Raw genomic sequence first — 21622 nt, 5'->3', positions numbered from 1 at the left:
GTTACAATTAATCCCTGGCAGCAGTAAAGCTTGGACGCTGCATAGGGAGGTGAAGCTTGTCCGCACAAACTGACACATAACTGTATGTGGCTCATTGGTGACTGACAGCACGCAGCAAGCTGGATTCATAAGCCAGATGCACAGGACCACAGTAATGGAACATCATGCACTTCAGCATCTGGGCACCTCTCAGACTTTGCACAACCACGCTCCCTAGGCAGGGCTTTGTTTTGAATGAAACAGGTGCCTGGGATCCAGCAATTTTTTTACTTTCATAACTGATGCAGCAAGTCCAGCGGGGCCGGGGCTCTGAACTGCCAGGTTCTGGCACAAATTAAGCAATGCCCCTTCGCCTCTGTATCATGGCTATGCTCTTCTCTACTCCCGACCTCCTCCAGGAAATGACGCTACCACGTTACAGTGGGGGAGGAGCCACGAGCCAGTGAAGAGAGAATGGGCCCACTTGACCTGCCAGGTCAGGACAGCTCTCACGCTCCGAGTCAAACCCGGGGGAGACTGGATCTGAGTTCCATGCCTGGCCCCACCCATCACAGGCCTGAGCCAGACACCCGGCTCCAAACACCCAACCTCAGGGCGAGTTCAGATCCCGGCCCCTGCTGTCCCCTTATGCCTGCACCCCCAAGGCTCTGTCTTACCTGGGTGTGTGTCAGCCCAACTCCCCCCAGCTCCTCAGGCACCTGCAGCCCAAAGGCTCCCATCTCCTTCAGCCCCGCCAGGGTGGTCTTCTCAATGCTCTCCAGCTTCTCGTTCTCCGCAGGATCATTGACCTCCTTCAAGTAATGAAAGGGAGCGAGTGAAAGGCAGGTGCAGTGCCTAGGTGAACACTGCATGGGGCAGGGCCAGAGGGGCTGGGAAAGGCGACATTTACGCATTAAGAAAAGGAGTACTTGTGGCACCTTAGAAACGAACAAATTTATTTGAGCATAAGATTTCATGAGCTACAGCTCACTTCATCGGATGCATTCAGCCTACCTGGCACCAAGGAGCTGCTGGATCCTAGAGCAGGCAATCTGGGCACTGGTGTGTTAGTGTCCTGCTGTTGCTGTGCGAGGGAGCCCGAGGGTCAGTGTGTGTGTGGGGGGGGGTGAGCCTCGGAGTGAGCGATCTATGCCCTGATTGCCCTTCCCCTCTGCCTCTGTCCCATGCTCCCTCCCTCCCTCCCAGCCTGTTCTCTGTCTCTGGGGAGAGCTGGGCCTCGCAGAGCCACCCTGTCTTTCAAATATCCCTGCAGAAAGGCCTCCTACATGAACTCCTTCACTGCCAACACCCAAACAGCTAACCCACGTCTCGGTCTGACAGACTGGTGGCTCGTTGTATGAGACATGGGCAGTAGAGGCACTCAGGAAATCACAATCAGGAGGAGAACATGGATGTGCACTTGCACATCCTCCAGGCTTCAGAAAGGGGTAGATTCCCCAGGAGAAGTAATTTTTTTTAATGGTGATGAGGCCAGCCATCCCACATCACTGTCTGAGGAAGACGGAGTCCTTTTCTTTTGTTTACAACACACACTTCAGGCTATTCCGTAATCAAACAGGCAGCAGACTGCCACTAACCTTGAAGAAGCGGGTGCAGGGATCTACCAGGGCTTGCAGGAACTGCATCTGCTCCATTGAGAGCACTAAGGAGGGACAAAGTTACAGCTAGATTAGCAGGATGTATCTAACCCTCATCACTTTATTACATGATTTGACACAAACACCCTTATGTGAGGAGGCGCCTTCTAAGACTGGATGTTTGTCTAAGAGATCTGCTGTAGTCCAGAAGGGGTGGAATGGGGTGGGGCTGGGGTGGGAAGAGGCAGGAGCAAACAGGGGCAGGGGCTTTGGGGAAGGGGTTGAATGGGGCAGGGCTGGGGCGGGAAGAGGCGGGGGGGTGAACAGGGGTGGGGGCTTTGGGGAAGGGATGGAATGGGGTGGGGCGGGGCTGGGGCAGGAAGGGGCGGGGCAAACAGGGGTGGGGGCTTTAGGGAAGGGGTGGAGGGGGGCAGGGGTTATGGGGAAGAGGTGGAGGGGGATTAGAGCAGCATGCAGCAGTGCAGGTGCCCTATGCATCTGCATACTTTGCATATGGGTAGGAATGGCCCTGCCTGGTCAGCAGACTGAGCCGAGAGCTCCACGGAAACTCAACTAGCCTCTCGCTGGGGGTGGGAGGAGCACACGGCCTGTGTTTTGTGACTTTGGTGGCTTTGCTCTACTATGCCATTAAACCAACAAATGTCACCATCAGCACTAAATCCATAAGGAAATTTTAAATAAAAATATCCTACCTGAGGGGAAAGGAAAAACATTGTCAGGTACAAGCTGCCCGTTGAACAGGTTCATGACAAAGGATGTGGATTCCTGGAGGAGACAGACGATAACAAGAGCACTTATACACATGAGCCCTGCAGAGCGGAGTGATACTAGGAGAGGGAAGTTCATAGTATGATTTCTGCACAGCTCAGAGGTGGAGAGTCCAGGAGAAGAACCGCTCCTGTGCTGACTGCAGAACCATGGCACCCTGCAGGACATGCTGAGAAGCACAGTGAAAATGTACGTAAGTGAAGAGGGAATTTTTGCCTTTGTGGAGATCTCAGGACTGTGGTGCACTCAACTCCCACAGAGAGGTTCCATCTCTTCTCAAAGGCTCATAGCTCTCGAGATCACTGACAGCTGTTCTGATGATGTCATGCTTCCACCTTGTGTTTCGTTGGCTGGGATATTGTCACTCTGCAGCATGGCCTGTTGGGAGAGCTGCCTGGGGTGGCTGCCAAGACCCCCTTTTATTGCCATTGTGCAGCAGTCATTGACGCTGTTAAGAACTGAGCCGCTTTTCAGCTTTTCCTCCCAGTTCTTATTCACACACTTGCCTCAAACACAGCGTGAATCTCATTAGATGTAAGGCCTCCAAGCTTGTGTGGTTTTGGCACCATTACAGAACCATACCCATTATCTTACCCTAGAACCAGCAGAAGCATCACTTTATTTTCTTCTTTGGTGCTTTATTTTTTTATATGCTAATGCTATTCACCGCCTCTGAGGCTAAGCAGATCTGATTGCCATGCCCAGCTGAAGTCAACGGGAGACGAGTGAGCTGAGAATCAGGCCCACAGACAGCTGCAGCGGCACAGGAGCTAGCAAACAGAGCTCTAAACAGGGGAGTTTGAGTGGGAGTTCTGTTGGAGGAGAAGGTAGTTGTACTTGGTTTTGTATTTTTAGTATTTGTATTTGTATTTGTGTGTGTGTGTGTAGGGGTTTTGTGCTGGGAGAGCAGCTGAGCCTGATTAGGGGGTGGGGCTTTGTGCTGAGAGAGCAGCTGAGCCCTGCCTAGGGGGTGGGGCTTTTGACTAGGGGCCCTATAAAGGTAGCCAGCCAGTCAGGCAGTGGCCCAGACAGCTGCAGCGGCACAGGAGCTAGCAAACAGACCTCTAAACAGGGGAGTTTGAGTGGGAGTTTGTATTGTGGTGCTTGTTTGGGGTTTGCTTTTGCTGGGGGGGTGGTCTTTTTGGTGTGGCTTGTGTTTCCCAGATTAAGAGGATTTAGGTGGGAAGGCGATGACAGATACGGAGGCAGCTGTGGGAGTGACTCCTGTAGTGGAAGACACATTGAGGATGATGGATGTGGAAGCTGTGGTATGTACATGATCCTGGAGGGGGGAACCGGTAAGAATTTTGTCTGCATGAAATGCCGTCTGATAGAGCTGATGGAGGAAAAGATGCGAGGTTTGGAGATGCAGGTGGAAAGTCTGGTTGAGTTTAGGAAGGGGTTTGAGCAGATGATGGAGCAAAGATATGAGGTATCTGAAGGGAAAAGCTCAGACTCGCAGATGGAAGCAGGGCTGGGGAATTTTGAGGGGAGACTGGATGAGGAAAGTGGTCAGTGGAAACATGTGACTCAAAGAACCAGGCAGAGGAAAAGACGGGCTAGTGCAGGAGAAATAGAGCTTAGGAACAGGTTTGCAGAGTTGGAAAATGAAGAAGGGGCTCAGCACGTAGTCGCTGAAGGTGGAAGGGTAAGGAAGAAGAGAAGAGGCTAGTCCTATAGGAAAAGCAGAAGAGTCAAGGGAGACTACACCAAATATGAGCCCCAGGAGGATACAGGATGGGTTGAAGAGGATTATAAGGGAAAATAGGAATGGAAAGAACTTGCAGCCAGAGGGAACGGGAGAGACTGGAGAATAGCACCGTCACCGGCAAAAGGCAGGTCTATGTGATCGGGGACTCTTTATTGAGAAGAATAGACAGGCCTGTAACTAGAGCTGATCCAGCGAATAGAAGGGTGTGCTGTCTTCCGGGTGCTAAGATACGGGATGTAGACCTGAGGTTGAAAAGAATCCCAAAGGGAGTGGGAAAGAATCCCCTAATTATCCTTCATGTGGGAACAAATGATACAGCCAGATTCTCGCTGGAAAGTATCAAGGGAGACTATGCTAGGCTGGGGAAGACGCTTAAGGAAATTGAGGCTCAGGTGATCTTTAGCGGGATCCTGCCTGTTCCTAGAGAAGGGCAACAAAGGTGTGACAAGATTATGACTGTCAACAGATGGCTTAGGCAGTGGTGCTATAAGGAGGGCTTTGGGATGTATGGCCACTGGGAGGCATTCACGGACAGAGGACAGTTCTCTCGGGATGGACTTCATTTGAGTAGGGAAGGAAATAGACTTCTAGGATCGAGGCTGGCACAACGGATAAAGAGAGCTTTAAACTAGGAATTAGGGGGAGGTGGTTGGGAGATGTCCAGGTAATCTCCACGCCAGATTTTAGCATTGAGAGGGAAGAAGACGAAGTAAGAAAGGATACAGCCGTGGGTAGGAGAATGTATATAAGGAGCGAGGGCGGTGTGGATACTAGTCTAATAGGTTATACTGGCTGTAGAATGACTGTGCTTAATAGGGTACAAAATGTGAGCGAGGCCAAACAGCAAAAATTAAGATGTTTATACACCAATGCCAGGAGCCTAGGTAACAAAATGGAGGAACTAGAGCTACTGGTGCAGAAAGTGAAACCAGATATTGTAAGGATAACAGAAACATGGTGGAATAGTAGTCATGACTGGACTACAGGTATTGAAGGGTATGTGCTCTTTAGGAAAGACAGAAACAAAGGTAAAGGGGGTGGAGTAGCATTGTATATCAATGATGAGACAGAATGTAAAGAAATAAGAAGCGATGCAATGGATAAGACAGAGTCCGTCTGGGCAAAAATTACATTGGGAAAGAAAACTGGTAAAGCCTCTCCTACGACAGTGCTTGGGGTGTGCTATAGACCTCCGGGATCTAATTTGGATATGGATAGAGCCCTTTTTAATGTCTTTAATAAAGTAAATACTAATGGAAACTGCGTGATCATGGGAGACTTTAACTTCCCAGATATAGACTGGAGGACCAGTGCTAGTAATAATAATAGGGCTCAGATTTTCCTAGATGCGATAGCTGATGGATTCCTTCATCAAGTAGTTGCTGAACTGACTAGAGGGGATGCCATTTTAGATTTAATTTTGGTGAGTAGCGAGGACCTCATAGAAGAAATGGTTGTAGGGGACAATCTTGGCTCAAGGAACAGATGGCCAGGATCCCCTGGGGGACTAACATGAAAGGGAAGGGAGTCCAGGAGAGCTGGCTGTATTTCAAGGAATCCCTGTTGAGGTTACAGGGACAAACCATCCCGATGAGTCGAAAGAATAGTAAATATGGCAGGCGACCAGCTTGGCTTAATGGTGAAATCCTAGCGGATCTTAAACATAAAAAAGAAGCTTACAAGAAGTGGAAGGTTGGACATATGACCAGGGAAGAGTATAAAAATATTGCTCGGGCATGTAGGAAAGATATCAGGAGGGCCAAATCGCACCTGGAGCTGCAGCTAGCAAGAGATGTCAAGAGTAACAAGAAGGGTTTCTTCAGGTATGTTGGCAACAAGAAGAAAGCCAAGGAAAGTGTGGGCCCCTTACTGAATGAGGGAGGCAAGCTAGTGACAGAGGATGTGGAAAAAGCTAATGTACTCAATGCTTTTTTTGCCTCTGTTTTCACTAACAAGGTCAGCTCCCAGACTGCTGTGCTGGGCAACACAAAATGGGGAAGAGATGGCCAGCCCTCTGTAGAGATAGAGGTGGTTAGGGACTATTTAGAAAAGCTGGACGTGCACAAGTCCATGGGGCCGGACGAATTGCATCCGAGAGTGCTGAAGGAATTGGCGGCTGTGATTGCAGAGCCCTTGGCCATTATCTTTGAAAACTCGTGGCGAACGGGGGAAGTCCCGGATGACTGGAAAAAGGCTAATGTAGTGCCCATCTTTAAAAAAGGGAAGAAGGAGGATCCTGGGAACTACAGGCCAGTCAGCCTCACCTCAGTCCCTGGAAAAATCATGGAGCAGGTCCTCAAAGAATCAATCCTGAAGCACTTAGAGGAGAGGAAAGTGATCAGGAACAGTCAGCATGGATTCACCAAGGGAAGGTCATGCCTGACTAATCTAATCGCCTTTTATGATGAGATTACTGGTTCTGTGGATGAAGGGAAAGCAGTGGATGTATTGTTTCTTGACTTTAGCAAAGCTTTTGACACGGTCTCCCACAGCATTCTTGTCAGCAAGTTAAGGAAGTATGGGCTGGATGAATGCACTATAAGGTGGGTAGAAAGCTGGCTAGATTGTCGGGCTCAACGGGTAGTGATCAATGGCTCCATGTCTAGTTGGCAGCCGGTGTCAAGTGGAGTGCCCCAGGGGTCGGTCCTGGGGCCCGTTTTGTTCAATATCTTCATAAATGATCTGGAGGATGGTGTGGATTGCACTCTCAGCAAATTTGCGGATGATACTAAACTGGGAGGAGTGGTAGATACGCTGGAGGGGAGGGATAGGATACAGAAGGACCTAGACAAATTGGAGGATTGGGCCAAAAGAAATCTAATGAGGTTCAATAAGGATAAGTGCAGGGTCCTGCACTTAGGATGGAAGAATCCAATGCACCGCTACAGACTAGGGACCGAATGGCTCGGCAGCAGTTCTGCGGAAAAGGACCTAGGGGTGACAGTGGACGAGAAGCTGGATATGAGTCAGCAGTGTGCCCTTGTTGCCAAGAAGGCCAATGGCATTTTGGGATGTATAAGTAGGGGCATAGCGAGCAGATCGAGGGACGTGATCGTTCCCCTCTATTCGACACTGGTGAGGCCTCATCTGGAGTACTGTGTCCAGTTTTGGGCCCCACACTACAGGAAGGATGTGGATAAATTGGAAAGAGTACAACGAAGGGCAACGAAAATGATTAGGGGTCTAGAGCACATGACTTATGAGGAGAGGCTGAGGGAGCTGGGATTGTTTAGTCTGCAGAAGAGAAGAATGAGGGGGGATTTGATAGCTGCTTTCAACTACCTGAAAGGGGGTTTCAAAGAGGATGGCTCTAGACTGTTCTCAATGGTAGCAGATGACAGAACGAGGAGTAATGGTCTCAAGTTGCAATGGGGGAGGTTTAGATTGGATATTAGGAAAAACTTTTTCACTAAGAGGGTGGTGAAACACTGGAATGCGTTACCAAGGGAGGTGGTAGAATCTCCTTCCTTAGAGGTTTTTAAGGTCAGGCTTGACAAAGCCCTGGCTGGGATGATTTAACTGGGACTTGGTCCTGCTTTGAGCAGGGGGTTGGACTAGATGACCTTCTGGGGTCCCTTCCAACCCTGATATTCTATGATTCTATGATTCTAAGTGATCATGAGCTAATTCAGTTCAAACTAAATGGAAGGATTAACAAAAATAAATCTGCAACTAGGGTTTTTGATTTCAAAAGGGCTGACTTTCAAAAATTAAGGAAATTAGTTAGGGAAGTGGATTGGACTGAAGAACTTGTGGATCTAAAGGTAGAGGAGGCCTGGGATTACTTTAAATCAAAACTGCAGAACTATCAGAAGCCTGTATCCCAAGAAAGGGGAAAAAATTCATAGGAAGGAGTTGTAGACCAAGCTGGATGAGCAAGCTTCTTAGAGAGGTGATTAAGAAGAAGCAGAAAGCATACAGGGAGTGGAAGATGGGAGGGGTCAGCAAGGAAAGCTACCTAATTGAGGTCAGAACATGTAGGGATAAAGTGAGACAGGCTAAAAGTCGAGTAGAGTTGGACCTTGCAAAGGGAATTAAAACCAATAGTAAAAGGTTCTATAGCCATATAAATAAGAAGAAAACTAAGAAAGAAGAAGTGGGGCCGCTTAACACTGAGGATGGAGTGGAGGTTAAAGATAATCTAGGCATGGCCCAATAGCTAAACAAATACTTTGCCTCAGTCTTTAATAAGGCTAAAGAGGATCTTGGGGATAATAGTAGCATGACAAATGGGAAGGAGGATATGGAGGTAGATATTACCATATCGGAGGTAGAAGCGAAACTGAAACAGCTTAATGGGACTAAATCGGGGGGCCCAGATAATCTTCTTCCAAGAATATTAAAGGAATTGGCACCTGAAATTGCAAGCCCATTAGCAAGAATTTTTAATGAATCTGTAAACTCAGGAGTAGTACCGAATGATTGGAGAATTGCTAATATAGTTCCTATTTTTAAGAAAGGAAAAAAAAGTGATCCGGGTAACTACAGGCCAGTTAGTTTGACATCTGTAGTATGCAAGGTCCTGGAAAAAATTTTGAAGGAGAAATTAGTTAAGGACATTGAAGTCAATGGTAAATGGGACAAAATACAACATGGTTTTACAAAAGGTAGATCGTGCCAAACCAACCTAATCTCCTTTTTTGAAAAAGTAACAGATTTTTTAGATAAAGGAAATGCAGTGGATCTAATTTACCTAGATTTCAGTAAGGCATTTGATACCGTGCCACATGGGGAATTATTAGTTAAATTGGAGAAGTTGGGGATCAATATGAACATCAAAAGGTGGATAAGGAATTGGTTAAAGGGGAGACTGCAACGGGTCCTACTGAAAGGCGAACTGTCAGGTTGGAGGGAGGTTACCAGTGGAGTTCCTCAGGGATCAGTTTTGGGACCAATCTTATTTAATCTTTTTATTACTGACCTTGGCACAAAAAGTGGGAGTGTGCTAATAAAGTTTGCAGATGATACAAAGCTGGGAGGTATTGCCAATTCAGAGAAGGATCGGGATATTATACGGGAGGATCTGGATGACCTTGTAAACTGGAGTAATAGTAATAGGATGAAATTTAATAGTGAGAAGTGTAAGGTTATGCATTTAGGGATTAACAACAAGAATTTTAGTTATAAGTTGGGGACGCATCAATTAGAAGTAACGGAAGAGGAGAAGGACCTTGGAGTATTGGTTGATCATAGAATGCCTATGAGCTGCCAATGTGATGGCTGTGAAAAAAGCTAATGCGGTTTTGGGATGCATCAGGAGAGGCATTTCCAGTAGGGATAAGGAGGTTTTAGTACCGTTATACAAGGCACTGGTGAGACCTTACCTAGAATACTGTGTGCAGTTCTGGTCTCCCATGTTTAAAAAGGATGAATTCAAACTGGAGCAGGTACAGAGAAGGGCTACTAGGATGATCCGAGGAATGGAAAACTTGTCTTATGAAAGGAGACTTAAGGAGCTTGGCTTGTTTAGCCTAACTAAAAGAAGGTTGAGGGGAGATATGATTGCTCTCTATAAATATATCAGAGGGATAAATACAGAAGAGGGAGAGGAATTATTTCAGCTCAGCACCAATGTGGACACAAGAACAAATGGGTATAAACTGGCCACCAGGAAGTTTAGACTTGAAATTAGACGAAGGTTTCTAACCATCAGAGGAGTGAAGTTTTGGAATAGCCTTCCAAGGGAAGCAGTGGGGGCAAAAGATCTATCTGGTTTTAAGATTCTACTCGATAAGTTTATGGAGGAGATGGTATGATGGGATAATGGGATTTTGGTAATTAATTGATCTTTAAATATTCAGGGTAAATAGGACTAATCCCCTGAGATGGGATATTAGATGGATGGGATCTGAGTTACTATAGAAAATTCTTTCCTGGGTATGGCTGGTGAATCTTTCCCATATGCTCAGGGTTTAGCTGATCGCCATATTTGGGGTCGGGAAGGAATTTTCCTCCAGGGCAGATTGGAGAGGTCCTGGAGGTTTTTCGCCTTCCTCTGTAGCATGGGGCATGGTTGACTGGAGGGAGGCTTCTCTGCTCCTTGAAGTCTTTGAACCATGATTTAAGGACTTCAATAGCTCAGACATGGGTGAGGTTTTTCATTGGGTTTGGGTGGGTGGGTGGGTGAGATTCTGTGGCCTGCGCTGTGCAGGAGGTCGGACTAGATGATCAGAATGGTCCCTTCTGACCTTAGTATCTATGAATCTATGAAGTACGGAGGAGTCCCCCCTGGGGGCAGTGGCAGTCTCAACATCAGTTATTAACACAGTCCGGGACAAAGCACTGAGCGCAGACCTGCAGCCACTTTCCAAGGCTTTCAAAGCAAAATTATACAAGTACTGTGACTTACCTTGTTCGCTTTACTTGAGTATCTCCCTTTTTGATGTGTTGTATAGTATGGAGGCAATGTCAGTCTGAGGAAAAGAACAAAATCGCTGTGACATCATGCAAGTGCAATTTTCACCATCAGTCACAAGCATTTACTTGGGCGATGGGCAGCAGTGGAAGGCATGTGTCTGCGGTTTGATGTTCACGGCACAGCACCTTTAAAGAAAGCCCGAGAGACCACCTGGAAAACTGTAAAAGGAACCTGCTTCGATAGCATTTCCGATCTCCATCTTTACTACCAGGGATTTTGCACAAAAGCAGTATCTTAGGTTCTTTCGCCAGCTGGTACTTTATTGGGGAAAACAGGCAGACGGGAGTTTATTTAGTAAGAGTAATTAACTACTCAGGCTCCCCAAAGAGATATGGATTTTGGGAACTAGCACTGGAGTTGGCTTTTTAGAGTATGTCTTCGCTTTAAAAAAAGGGGGGGGGCATGTTCTTAACTCAGGTTAGGTAACCCAGAATAAAACAGCAGGGAAGGCACAGTAATTTGGCTTTTAACTTGGGTTAGCCATTTGAGTTAAAGCTGATAGGGGAGCCTGGGGTTGACTTGACCTGCTAACTGGGTTAAAACAGAGTTGCCATCTCTTCACTGCTATTTTAGTCCAGCAAGCTAACCTGGGTTAAACACACATTTTTGGGGGTGGGGGGGTGCAATGAAGACACTCTAGAATCTAACTCCATCTGTCTTGCTGCATAGGTATTATGGTGCTGGGCACACTAAAAATACTTCGATATTTGAAGTGTTAGCTAGAAACAGCTTCCATAAAGCCCTCCTTTAACTTTGTCGTATAAGTTTGACCTGAGACCTGCCAGATACCATCCAAAGCCAAAGGAGAATGTTTCTACACACCTTGAAGAAAGCTTGTCAACCTGTCTCTGAGTTACAGGGCTTTAAAGTGCCCTGAGGTGAAGCTCTGACTTCTCTTAATTTTTTTTGTTCTTAAATCAAACACAGCTGGTTTGGTCCCTGGGAACTTGCTGCAGAGTTATAGCTCCTTGGAGTGCAGGGCTAGCCAGCTTTGAAGAAAATAGGCTGTAATTAAGCAAACTTGATTATTTTTGTGCGTAGTTTTGGGTCCAATCCTGCTCCCACTGATTTTGAAGAAAGTTATGGGCACGTGTGTTTCTTTGTCCTTTATAAGAATAACATATCTGTTTGTTCTATGTTGTGAACAATGGATCAGTCTGCTCCTCCCTCTTTCTGTAAACAATGGGTCAGTCTGCTCTCCACCCCTTGAAAACAATGGTCAGCCTACTTTCCCCCCTCCCCTCCCCCCCCACAAACAATGGGTGAGCCTGTTCCCTCCCTCATAAATAATGGATTAGCCTGCTCCCCCCCACACAAACAATGGGTCAGCCTGCTCCCCCCCTGAAAACAATGGGTCAACTTGCTCTCCCTCCCCACAAGCAATGGGTCAGCCTGCTTCTCCCCCTTCTACTCCCTCAACAATGGGTGAGCCTGCTCCCTCCCCCCACAAATAATGGATTAGCCTGCTTCCTGACAAACAAACAATAGGTCAGCCTGCTCCCCTCCCCCCTGAAAACAATGGGTCAACCTGCTTCCCCCCACACATACAAACAATGGGTCAGCCCAGTGGTGAGCTGGAGCCGTTCCCACCAGTGCGCGAGAACCGGTTGTTCCGCGCGGGAGAAGCGGCTCTAAAAGGGCTTCTAAATTTAACCGGCCCAAAGTGGCGCCTGGAGCACCCAAGGGGAAGGGTGCAGAGCACCCACCAGCAGCTCCCGGCCCCACCTCACCTCGGCTCCACCTCTGCCTCCTCCCCTGAAGGCCCCCCCCGGCTTTCCGCGAATCAGCTGTTCGCGCGGGAAGCTGGGGGGGCTGAGAAGCAGGCGGTGGCTTCGCACTGCGGCCCAGGGAGGCGGAGCGGAGGGGAGCTGAGGCGGGGGGCGCGAGGAGGGCCGCCTGCGCCGCACCAGGTAACCCGGGAGGGCGCAGGGGAACCGCTTCCTACCCCAGCTCACCTCCGCCACCCTCGGCCTGAGCAGGAAGCCACCACCTGCTTCTCAGCCCCCCCGGCTTCCCGCCGAACAGCTAATTCGCGGGAAGCTGGGGGGGCAGAGAAGCAGAGCGGGGCGATGTGTTCAGGGGAGGAGGCGGAGCGGAGGTGAGCTCCGGAGCACCCAGGGAGTCGGCACCTAAGGCACCACTTTTGATGTGATCAGTGGGGGAGCGGCCACTCCCCCTGCTCCCCCCCAGCTACGCTATCCCACCCCTAGGAGCCAGAGGGACCTGCTGGATGCTTCCTGGGAGCTGCCCCAGGTAAGCACCACCGGGACTCCCCACCTTGCCCCCAGTAGGTCCCTCTGGCTCTTAGGTGGCCCACTACGGTGGCCTACAAGACCCTCCTGCCTGGTTCTGGGGGCAGTCAGGGGACATGGGAGGGGGGTGGATGGGGCAGGAGTCCTGGGGAGGGGGCGTCAAGGAAAGCGGGGGGGTTGGATGGGGCAGGAGTCCTGGGGGGTGGGGGTGGGCAATGACCCACTTGTGGGGTGAGCAGGTAACCTGTTAAGATTTTTGCAGCTCATCACTGGGTCAGCCTGCTCCCTCCTCATCTCCTCTCCATCCCTGCCCAGCTGTGCTGGAAAGGGCAAGAGGGGGTGAAGAATCCCTGGCGCTGCCCCCGGGCTCAGGCTCGACGAAGGGAGTTACTGCGTTTTAGGTATGGCACAAGGACAGAGGCTCATAGACGTTATGGCCTGATGGGAGCATCATGATCTAGTCTGGCCTCCTGCACGCGGCAGGCCACAGAACCTCACCCACCCACTGCTGTAATGGACCCTTCACCTCTGGCTGATTTACTGAACTCCTCAAGTCACAGTATAAAGATTTCAAATCCGCCAGCTTTACTAATAAATTGAGCTCTGTTTACTCTACCTGAAGTGAGGCGTAGCCAGAGCTTGTGCCCAAAGCTGCCTCCACCTGCTGGCACTCAGTCTAGTCCAGATCAACCGAAGCATTCTCTCTGCAGGCACTGCTCAGCTCACTTCCTCTGCGGAAAAAGGAGGATGGTGAACACAAGACAAGGTGTATGTAGCAATTTATCCCAAAATCTGAACCATTTCATCACTCCAGTCAAGGCCAACATCACCAGGGGACCTATCTACCTTCTAAACAGCCTTCCCCCAACCCCTCCTTTTTGGGTTTGATCCCAAATAGCCCCTACCAGGGCTTTCCTGCCTCCATTGTATGGCATGTGTAGCCTATACGGGATCTTCACTATTTCCCATCCCAAAATTCAGCCCAGATCCCATACTGGGCTTGTGACTTACTCCTAGAAAGCCACTGGGAGGAGCACCTTGCTGAATAGATTGGCACAGAGCTTCTCGGCTGTGGAATCTTGAGAAAAAAGTGCTTGCTTCTGCAATGTGACATCATTGCTTCAGGGGTGATGTCACTCAAGACATTATGAGGTCATCATTTGTATTATCTATATTATATTACCATCCAGGGGAACCAATCAAGAATCAAGGCCTCATTACGCTAGGTACTGCATAGGCATACAATAAAAGGTCAGCCACAATGAGCCAGTAGTCTTGAAAGGGAAGAAGGAGGATCCTGGGAACTACAGGCCAGTCAGCCTCACCTCAGTCCCTGGAAAAATCATGGAGCAGGTCCTCAAGGAATCAATTCTGAAGCACTTAGAGAAGTGGAAAGTGATCAGGAACAGTCAGCATGGATTCACCAAGGGCAAGTCATGCCTGACTAACTTAATTGTCTTCTATGATGAGAAAACTGGCTCTGTGGGTGAGGGGAAAGCAGTGGACATGTTATTCCTTGACTTAAGCAAAGCTTTTGATACAGTCTCCCATGATATTCTTGCCAGCAAGTTAAAGAAGTATGGGCTGGATGAATGGACTATGAAGTGGATACAAAGCTGGCTAGATCATCGGGTTCAACGGGTTCAACAGTGATCAATGGCTCCATGTCTAGTTGGCAGCTGGTATCAAGCAGAGTGCCCCAAGGGTCAGTCCTGGGGCCAGTTTTGTTCAATATCTTCATTGAACAAAATGAATTGATCTGGAGGAAGGTGTGGATTGCACCCTCAGCAAGTTTGCAGATGACACTAAACTGGGAAGAGAGGTAGATACGCTGGTGGGTAGGGATAGGATACAGAGGGTCCTAGACAAATTAGAGGATTGGGCCAAAAGAAATATGATGAGGTTCAACAAGGACAAGTGCAGAGTCCTGAAATTAGGATGGAAGAATCCCATGCACCGCTACAGACTAGGGACCGAATGGTTAGGCAGCCGTTTTGCAGAAAAGGACGAGAAGCTGGATATGAGTCAAGAGTGTGCCGTTGTTGCCAAGAAGGCCAATGGCATTTTGAGATGTATAAGTAGGGACATTGCCAGCACATCAAGGGATGTGATCGTTCCCCTCTACTTGACATTGGTGAGGCCTCATCTGGAGTACTGTGTCCAGTTTTGGCCCCCACACTACAAGAAGGATGTGGAAAAATTGGAAAGAGTCCAGCGGAGGGCAACAAAAATGATTAGGGGACTGGAACACGACTTATGAGGAGAGGCTGAGGGAACTGGGATTGTTTAGTTTGCAGAAGAGAAGAATGAGGGGCGATATCAACTACCTGAAAGGGGGTTCCAAAGAGGATGGATCTAGACTGGTATCAGATGACAGAACAAGGAATAATGGTCTCAAGTTGCAGTGTGGGAGGTTTAGGTTGGATATTAGGAAAAACTTTTTCACTAGGAGGGTGGTGAAACACTGGAATGCGTTAGCTAGGGAGGTGGTGGAATCTCCTTCCTTAGAGGTTTTTAAGGTCAGGCTTGACAAAGCCCTGGCTGGGATGATTTAGTTGGGGATTGGTCCTGCTTTGAGCAGGGGGTTGGACTAGATGACCTCCTGAGGTCCCTTCCAACCCTGATATTCTATGATTCTATAATTCTAATCAGACACAACAGGTAGATGAGATAAACAAATAGGGAGTAGGGGTGGCGGAAAGAGGGAAGATGAGGTAACTGACATGAGCAACAAGTTATCCACGATAAGCAGCAGTCTCATCGCACCACCTGCCTACTCGCTGCCAATTGGTCATAAGGAGCTAGCAAACAGAGCTGTAAACAGGGGAGTTTGAGTGGCAGTTTGAAAGGGGAGTTTGTATTGTGGTGCTTGTTTGGTGTTTGCTTTTGCTGGGGGGGTGGTCTTTTTGGTGTGACTTGTGTTTCCCAGATTAACAGGATTTAGGTGGGAAGGCGATGACAAATACAGAGGCAGCTGTGGGAGTGACTCCTGTAGTGGAAGACACACTGAGGATGACTGGATGTGGAAGCTGTGGTATGTACATGATCCTGGAGGGGGGAACCGGTAAGAGTTTTGTCTGCATGAAATGCCGTCTGATAGAGCTGATGGAGGAAAAGATCCGAGGTTTGGAGATGCAGGTGGAAAGTCTCGTTGAGTTTAGGAAGGGGTTTGAGCAGATGATGGAGCAAAGATATGAGGTATCTGAAGGGAAAAGCTCAGACTCACGGATGGAAGCAGGGCTGGGGAATTTTGAGCGGAGACTGGGTGAGGAAAGTGGTCAGTGGAAGCATGTGACTAAAAGAACCAGGCAGAGGAAAAGATGAGCTAGTGAAGGAGAAATTGAGCTTAGGAACAGGTTTGCAGAGTTGGAAAATGAAGAAGGGGTTCAGCAGGTACTTGTTGAAGGTGGAAGGGTAAGGAAGAAGAGAAGAGAGGCTAGTCCTATAGGAAAAGCAGAAGAGTCAAGGGAGACTACACCAAATATGAGCCCCAGGAGGATACAGGATGGGTTGAAGAGGATTATAAGGGAAAATAGGAATGGAAAGAACTTGCAGCCAGAGGGAACAGGAGAGAGACTGGAGAATAGCACCGTCACCAGCAAAAGGCAGGTCTATGTGATCGGGGACTCTTTATTGAGAAGAATAGACAGGCCTGTAACTAGAGCTGATCCAGCGAATAGAAGGGTGTGCTGTCTTCTGGGTGCTAAGATACGGGATGTAGACCCGAGGTTGAAAAGGATCCTAAAGGGAGCGGGAAAGAATCCCCTAATTATCCTTCATGTGGGAACAAATGATACGGCTAGATTCTCGCTGGAAAGTATTAAGGGAGACTATGCTAGGCTGGGGAAGACGCTTAAGGAAATTGAGGCTCAAGTGATCTTTAGCGGGATCCTGCCTGTTCCTAGAGAAGGGCAACAAAGGTGTGACAAGATTATGACTGTCAACAGATGGCTTAGGCAGTGGTGCTATAAGGAGGGCTTTGGGATGTATGGCCACTGGGAGGCATTCACGGACAGAGGACAGTTCTCTCAGGATGGACTTCATCTGAGTAGGGAAGGAAATAGACTTCTAGGATCAAGGCTGGCACAACGGATAAAGAGAGCTTTAAACTAGGAATTAGGGGGAGGTGATTGGGAGATGTCCAGGTAATCTCCACGCCAGATTTTAGCATTGAGAGGGAAGAAGACGAAGTAAGAAAGGATACAGCCGTGGGTAGGAGAATGTGTATATAAGGAGCGGGGGTGGTGTGGATACTAGTCTAATAGGTTATACTGGCTGTAGAATGACTGTGCCTAATAGGGTACAAAATGTGAGCGAGGCCAAACAGCAAAAATTAAGATGTTTATACACCAGTGCGAGGAGCCTAGGTAACAAAATGGAGGAACTAGAGCTACTGGTGCAGGAAGTGAAACCAGATATTATAGGGATAACAGAAACACAGTTGAATAGTAGTCATGACTGGACTACAGGTATTGAAGGGTATGTGCTCTTTAGGAAAGACAGAAACAAAGGTAAAGGGGGTGGAGTAGCATTGTATATCAATGATGAGACAGAATGTAAAGAAATAAGAAGCGATGCAATGGATAAGACAGAGTCCGCCTGGGCAAAAATTACATTGGGAAAGAAAACTGGTAAAGCCTCTCCTACGACAGTGCTTGGGGTGTGCTATAGACCTCCGGGATCTAATCTGGATATGGCTAGAGCCCTTTTTAATGTTTTTAATGAAGTAAATACTAATGGAAACTGCGTGATCATGGGAGACTTTAACTTCCCAGATATAGACTGGAGGACCAGTGCTAGTAATAATAATAGGGCTCAGATTTTCCTAGATGCGATAGCTGATGGATTCCTTCATCAAGTAGTTGCTGAACCGACTAGAGGGGATGCCATTTTAGATTTAATTTTGGTGAGTAGCGAGGACCTCATAGAAGAAATGGTTGTAGGGGACAATCTTGGCTCAAGTGATCATGAGCTAATTCAGTTCAAACTAAATGGAAGGATTAACAAAAATAAATCTGCAACTAGGGTTTTTGATTTCAAAAGGGCTGACTTTCAAAAATTAAGGAAATTAGTTAGGGAAGTGGATTGGACTGAAGAACTTGTGGATCTAAAGGTAGAGGAGGCCTGGGATTACTTTAAATCAAAACTGCAGAAGCTATCAGAAGCCTGTATCCCAAGAAAGGGGAAAAAATTCATAGGAAGGAGTTGTAGACCAAGCTGGATGAGCAAGCTTCTTAGAGAGGTGATTAAGAAAAGGCAGAAAGCATACAGGGAGTGGAAGATGGGAGGGATCAGCAAGGAAAGCTACCTAATTGAGGTCAGAACATGTAGGGATAAAGTGAGAGAGGCTAAAAGTCGAGTAGAGTTGGACCTTGCAAAGGGAATTAAAACCAATAGTAAAAGGTTCTATAGCCATATAAATAAGAAGAAAACTAAGAAAGAAGAAGTGGGGCCGCTAAACACTGAGGATGGAGTGGAGGTTAAAGATAATCTAGGCATGGCCCAATAGCTAAACAAATACTTTGCCTCAGTCTTTAATAAGGCTAAAGAGGATCTTAGGGATAATGGTAGCATGACAAATGGGAATGAGGATATGGAGGTAGATATGACCATATCGGAGGTAGAAGCGAAACTCAAACAGCTTAATGGGACTAAATCGGGGGCCCAGATAATCTTCATCCAAGAATATTAAAGGAATTGGCACCTGAAATTGCAAGCCCATTAGCAAGAATTTTTAATGAATCCGTAACCTCAGGAGTAGTACCGAATGATTGGAGAATTGCTAATATAGTTCCTATTTTTAAGAAAGGAAAAAAAAGTGATCCGGGTAACTACAGGCCAGTTAGTTTGACATCTGTAGTATGCAAGGTCCTGGAAAAAATTTCAAAGGAGAAATTAGTTAAGGACATTGAAGTCAATGGTAAATGGGACAAAATACAACATGGTTTTACAAAAGGTAGATCGTGCCAAACCTACCTAATCTCCTTTTTCAAAAAAGAACAGATCTTTTTAGATAAAGGAAATGCAGTGGATCTAATTTACCTAGATTTCAGTAAGGCATTTGATACCGTGCCACATGGGGAATTATTAGTTAAATTGGAGAAGATGGGGATCGATACGAACATCAAAAGGTGGATAAGGAATTGGTTAAAGGGGAGACTGCAACGGGTCCTACTGAAAGGAGAACTGTCAGGTTGGAGGGAGGTTACCAGTGGAGTTCCTCAGGGATCGGTTTTGGGACCAATCTTATTTAATCTTTTTATTACTGACCTTGGCACAAAAAGTGGGAGTGTGCTAATAAAGTTTGCAGATGATACAAAGCTGGGAGGTATTGCCAATTCAGAGAAGGATCGGGATATTATACGGGAGGATCTGGATGACCTTGTAAACTGGAGTAATAGTAATAGGATGAAATTTAATAGTGAGAAGTGTAAGGTTATGCATTTAGGGATTAACAACAAGAATTTTAGTTATAAGTTGGGGACGCATCAATTAGAAGTAACGGAAGAGGAGAAGGACCTTGGAGTATTGGTTGATCATAGGATGACTATGAGCTGCCAATGTGATATGGCTGTGAAAAAAGCTAATGCGGTTTTGGGATGCATCAGGAGAGGCATTTCCAGTAGGGATAAGGAGGTTTTAGTACCGTTATACAAGGCACTGGTGAGACCTCACCTAGAATACTGTGTGCAGTTCTGGTCTCCCATGTTTAAAAAGGATGAATTCAAACTGGAGCAGGTACAGAGAAGGGCTACTAGGATGATCCGAGGAATGGAAAACTTGTCTTATGAAAGGAGACTTAAGGAGCTTGGCTTGTTTAGCCTAACTAAAAGAAGGTTGAGGGGAGATATGATTGCTCTCTATAAATATATCAGAGGGATAAATATAGGAGAGGGAGAGGAATTATTTCAGCTCAGCACCAATGTGGACACAAGAACAAATGGGTATAAACTGGCCACCAGGAAGTTTAGACTTGAAATTAGACGAAGGTTTCTAACCATCAGAGGAGTGAAGTTTTGGAATAGCCTTCCAAGGGAAGCAGTGGGGGCAAAAGATCTATCTGGTTTTAAGATCTACTCGATAAGTTTATGGAGGAGATGGTATGATGGGATAATGGGATTTTGGTAATTAATTGATCTTTAAATATTCAGGGTAAATAGGACTAATCCCCTGAGATGGGATATTAGATGGATGTGATCTGAGTTACTATAGAAAATTCTTTCCTGGGTATCTGGCTGGTGAATCTTTCCCATATGCTCAGGGTTTAGCTGATCGCCATATTTGGGGTCGGGAAGGAATTTTCCTCCAGGGAGATTGGAGAGGCCCTGGAGGTTTTTCGCCTTCCTCTGTAGCATGGGGCATGGGTGACTTGAGGGAGGCTTCTCTGCTCCTTGAAGTCTTTAAACCATGATTTAAGGACTTCAATAGCTCAGACATAGGTGAGGTTTTTCGTAGGAGTGGGTGGGTGAGAATCTGTGGCCTGCGCTGTGCAGGAGGTCGGACTAGATGATCAGAATGGTCCCTTCTGACCTTAGTATCTATGAATAAGCTGACAGGAGGGGAGAGTTTTAAGGAGGAAGAAGTAGATCTGTGATCACTTTAGGCCCATCTCTCCACTAATAACTCATCCAAGCATGGGTTGATGCTACCTAGTGACACATAAACATCCTGAACTTTTCCAGATCATTGTGAATGAAGAACACCCCCAACAGAATGGAAATGCCTGATAATTAGCATCATAAATTGTGCTCCTAGCTGTACCAGTTCAGAATAGGATTTGAGAAATAAGCAAATGCTGCTTTTCCTGGTTTGCTTGTGTGGTTTCAGCTGTAGATAGATTACTACCTCTTGTGATGCTCTGCAGGCCTGAGTTTGATTGGTAGAAAATGGAGTAGGAAGCCAGTTCTGGATGGCACAAGATAGTCACAGGAATGTTTAGATCATCACAGCCATCATTACAGGGTTAAACTCAAACCTTATTTGCCAGAGCTGTGGATGTGGAAACTTCACATAGCCAGGCAGGATTTTATTGTTATTTACATGCTGACATAGGGTACATGATGCCTTTTATGCAAGAAAGAGACCAAAGGCCACATTTACATCTGTGTAAAAATCTGCAGTCACTGCATTAAAGGTAGTGTACTGCAGGATAGCAGAGATTAACCCTTTCTGGCCATGTAGTAGCACCAGGGCACATCATGCTCTTACTGAAGTCAGTGGAAACTTTCCTACTGACTGAAATGGGAGTAGAATTGGGTGCAAAGGGGCCACTTCTGCAACCCCCTTATTCACATAAATAACCCCATGAGCACAGGTTTGCAGGATCGGGCCCTTTATCAAGACTTCACAAGGGAAGGTACTGAATACTGGGGGAAGAGAGAAGGGTTGCAGCAATGCGAGTATATAGTGGTGTTGGTTATCAATGTGCATAGTTTAAATTCCCTTAACTATACAAAAATAAAAAAGCAAGTTAAATGGAAATTAAAAGAAGCAGTCACAAGGGTGAAATGCCTGCAAATTGCATGGAGACTATTTAAAAACACCATATTAGAGGCTCAAACTAAATGCATACCCCACAATTACAAACAAATAAACAGTAAGAAGACCAAAGATGCAGAGTGAAAGAGGCAGTTAAAGGCAAAAAAGCATCCTTTAAAAATTGGAAAACAAATCCTACTGAGGAAAATATAAAGGAGCATAAATTCTGGCAAGTCAAATGTAAAAGCGTAATAAAGCAGGCTAAGAAAGAATTTGAAGAGCATATACCTAAGGACACAAAAAGTAATAGCAAAATGTTTTTTAAGTCTATCAGAAGCAGGAAGCCTGCCAAACAGTGAGCAGGGCAACTGGGTAGAAAAGGGGCCAAAGGAGCGCT

At 46.9% G+C, this 21622-nt stretch overlaps 1 protein-coding gene and 1 long non-coding RNA gene across 5 annotated transcripts in view; one reads left to right on the top strand and one right to left on the bottom strand.

Annotated features, from left to right (window-relative positions):
- LOC119861618 (very long-chain specific acyl-CoA dehydrogenase, mitochondrial-like) overlaps positions 1-21622 on the bottom strand; it is a 63234-nt gene that overhangs the window by 34483 nt on the left and 7129 nt on the right. For 2 of the 4 annotated variants that reach the window (XM_038416947.2, XM_043492490.1), the window contains exons 1-5: positions 13364-14019; positions 10427-10490; positions 2291-2363; positions 1578-1642; positions 657-791 (exon numbers count right to left, since the gene is read on the bottom strand). In XM_038416947.2, coding sequence (XP_038272875.1) covers positions 657-791; positions 1578-1642; positions 2291-2363; positions 10427-10490; positions 13364-13446 — 420 coding nt within the window. In that variant the 5' untranslated portion in view covers positions 13447-14019. Of the gene's footprint in view, positions 1-656; positions 792-1577; positions 1643-2290; positions 2364-10426; positions 10491-13363; positions 14020-21622 lie in introns of those variants that run through there. The other 2 variants (XM_043492489.1, XM_038416944.2) reach the window with 2 other exon arrangements.
- On the top strand, positions 141-21483 carry LOC122455821. The gene is made up of 3 exons (XR_006274311.1): positions 141-151; positions 14778-14785; positions 21352-21483. It is a non-coding gene; the product is annotated as an uncharacterized LOC122455821 (long non-coding RNA).

The sequence above is a fragment of the Dermochelys coriacea genome, chromosome 9 (genome assembly GCF_009764565.3).
Source record: "Dermochelys coriacea isolate rDerCor1 chromosome 9, rDerCor1.pri.v4, whole genome shotgun sequence".
Classification (NCBI taxonomy): Eukaryota; Metazoa; Chordata; order Testudines; family Dermochelyidae; genus Dermochelys; species Dermochelys coriacea.
The sequence above is the reverse complement of the archived record's forward strand: the minus strand, read 5'-3'. Positions and strand labels throughout refer to the sequence as shown.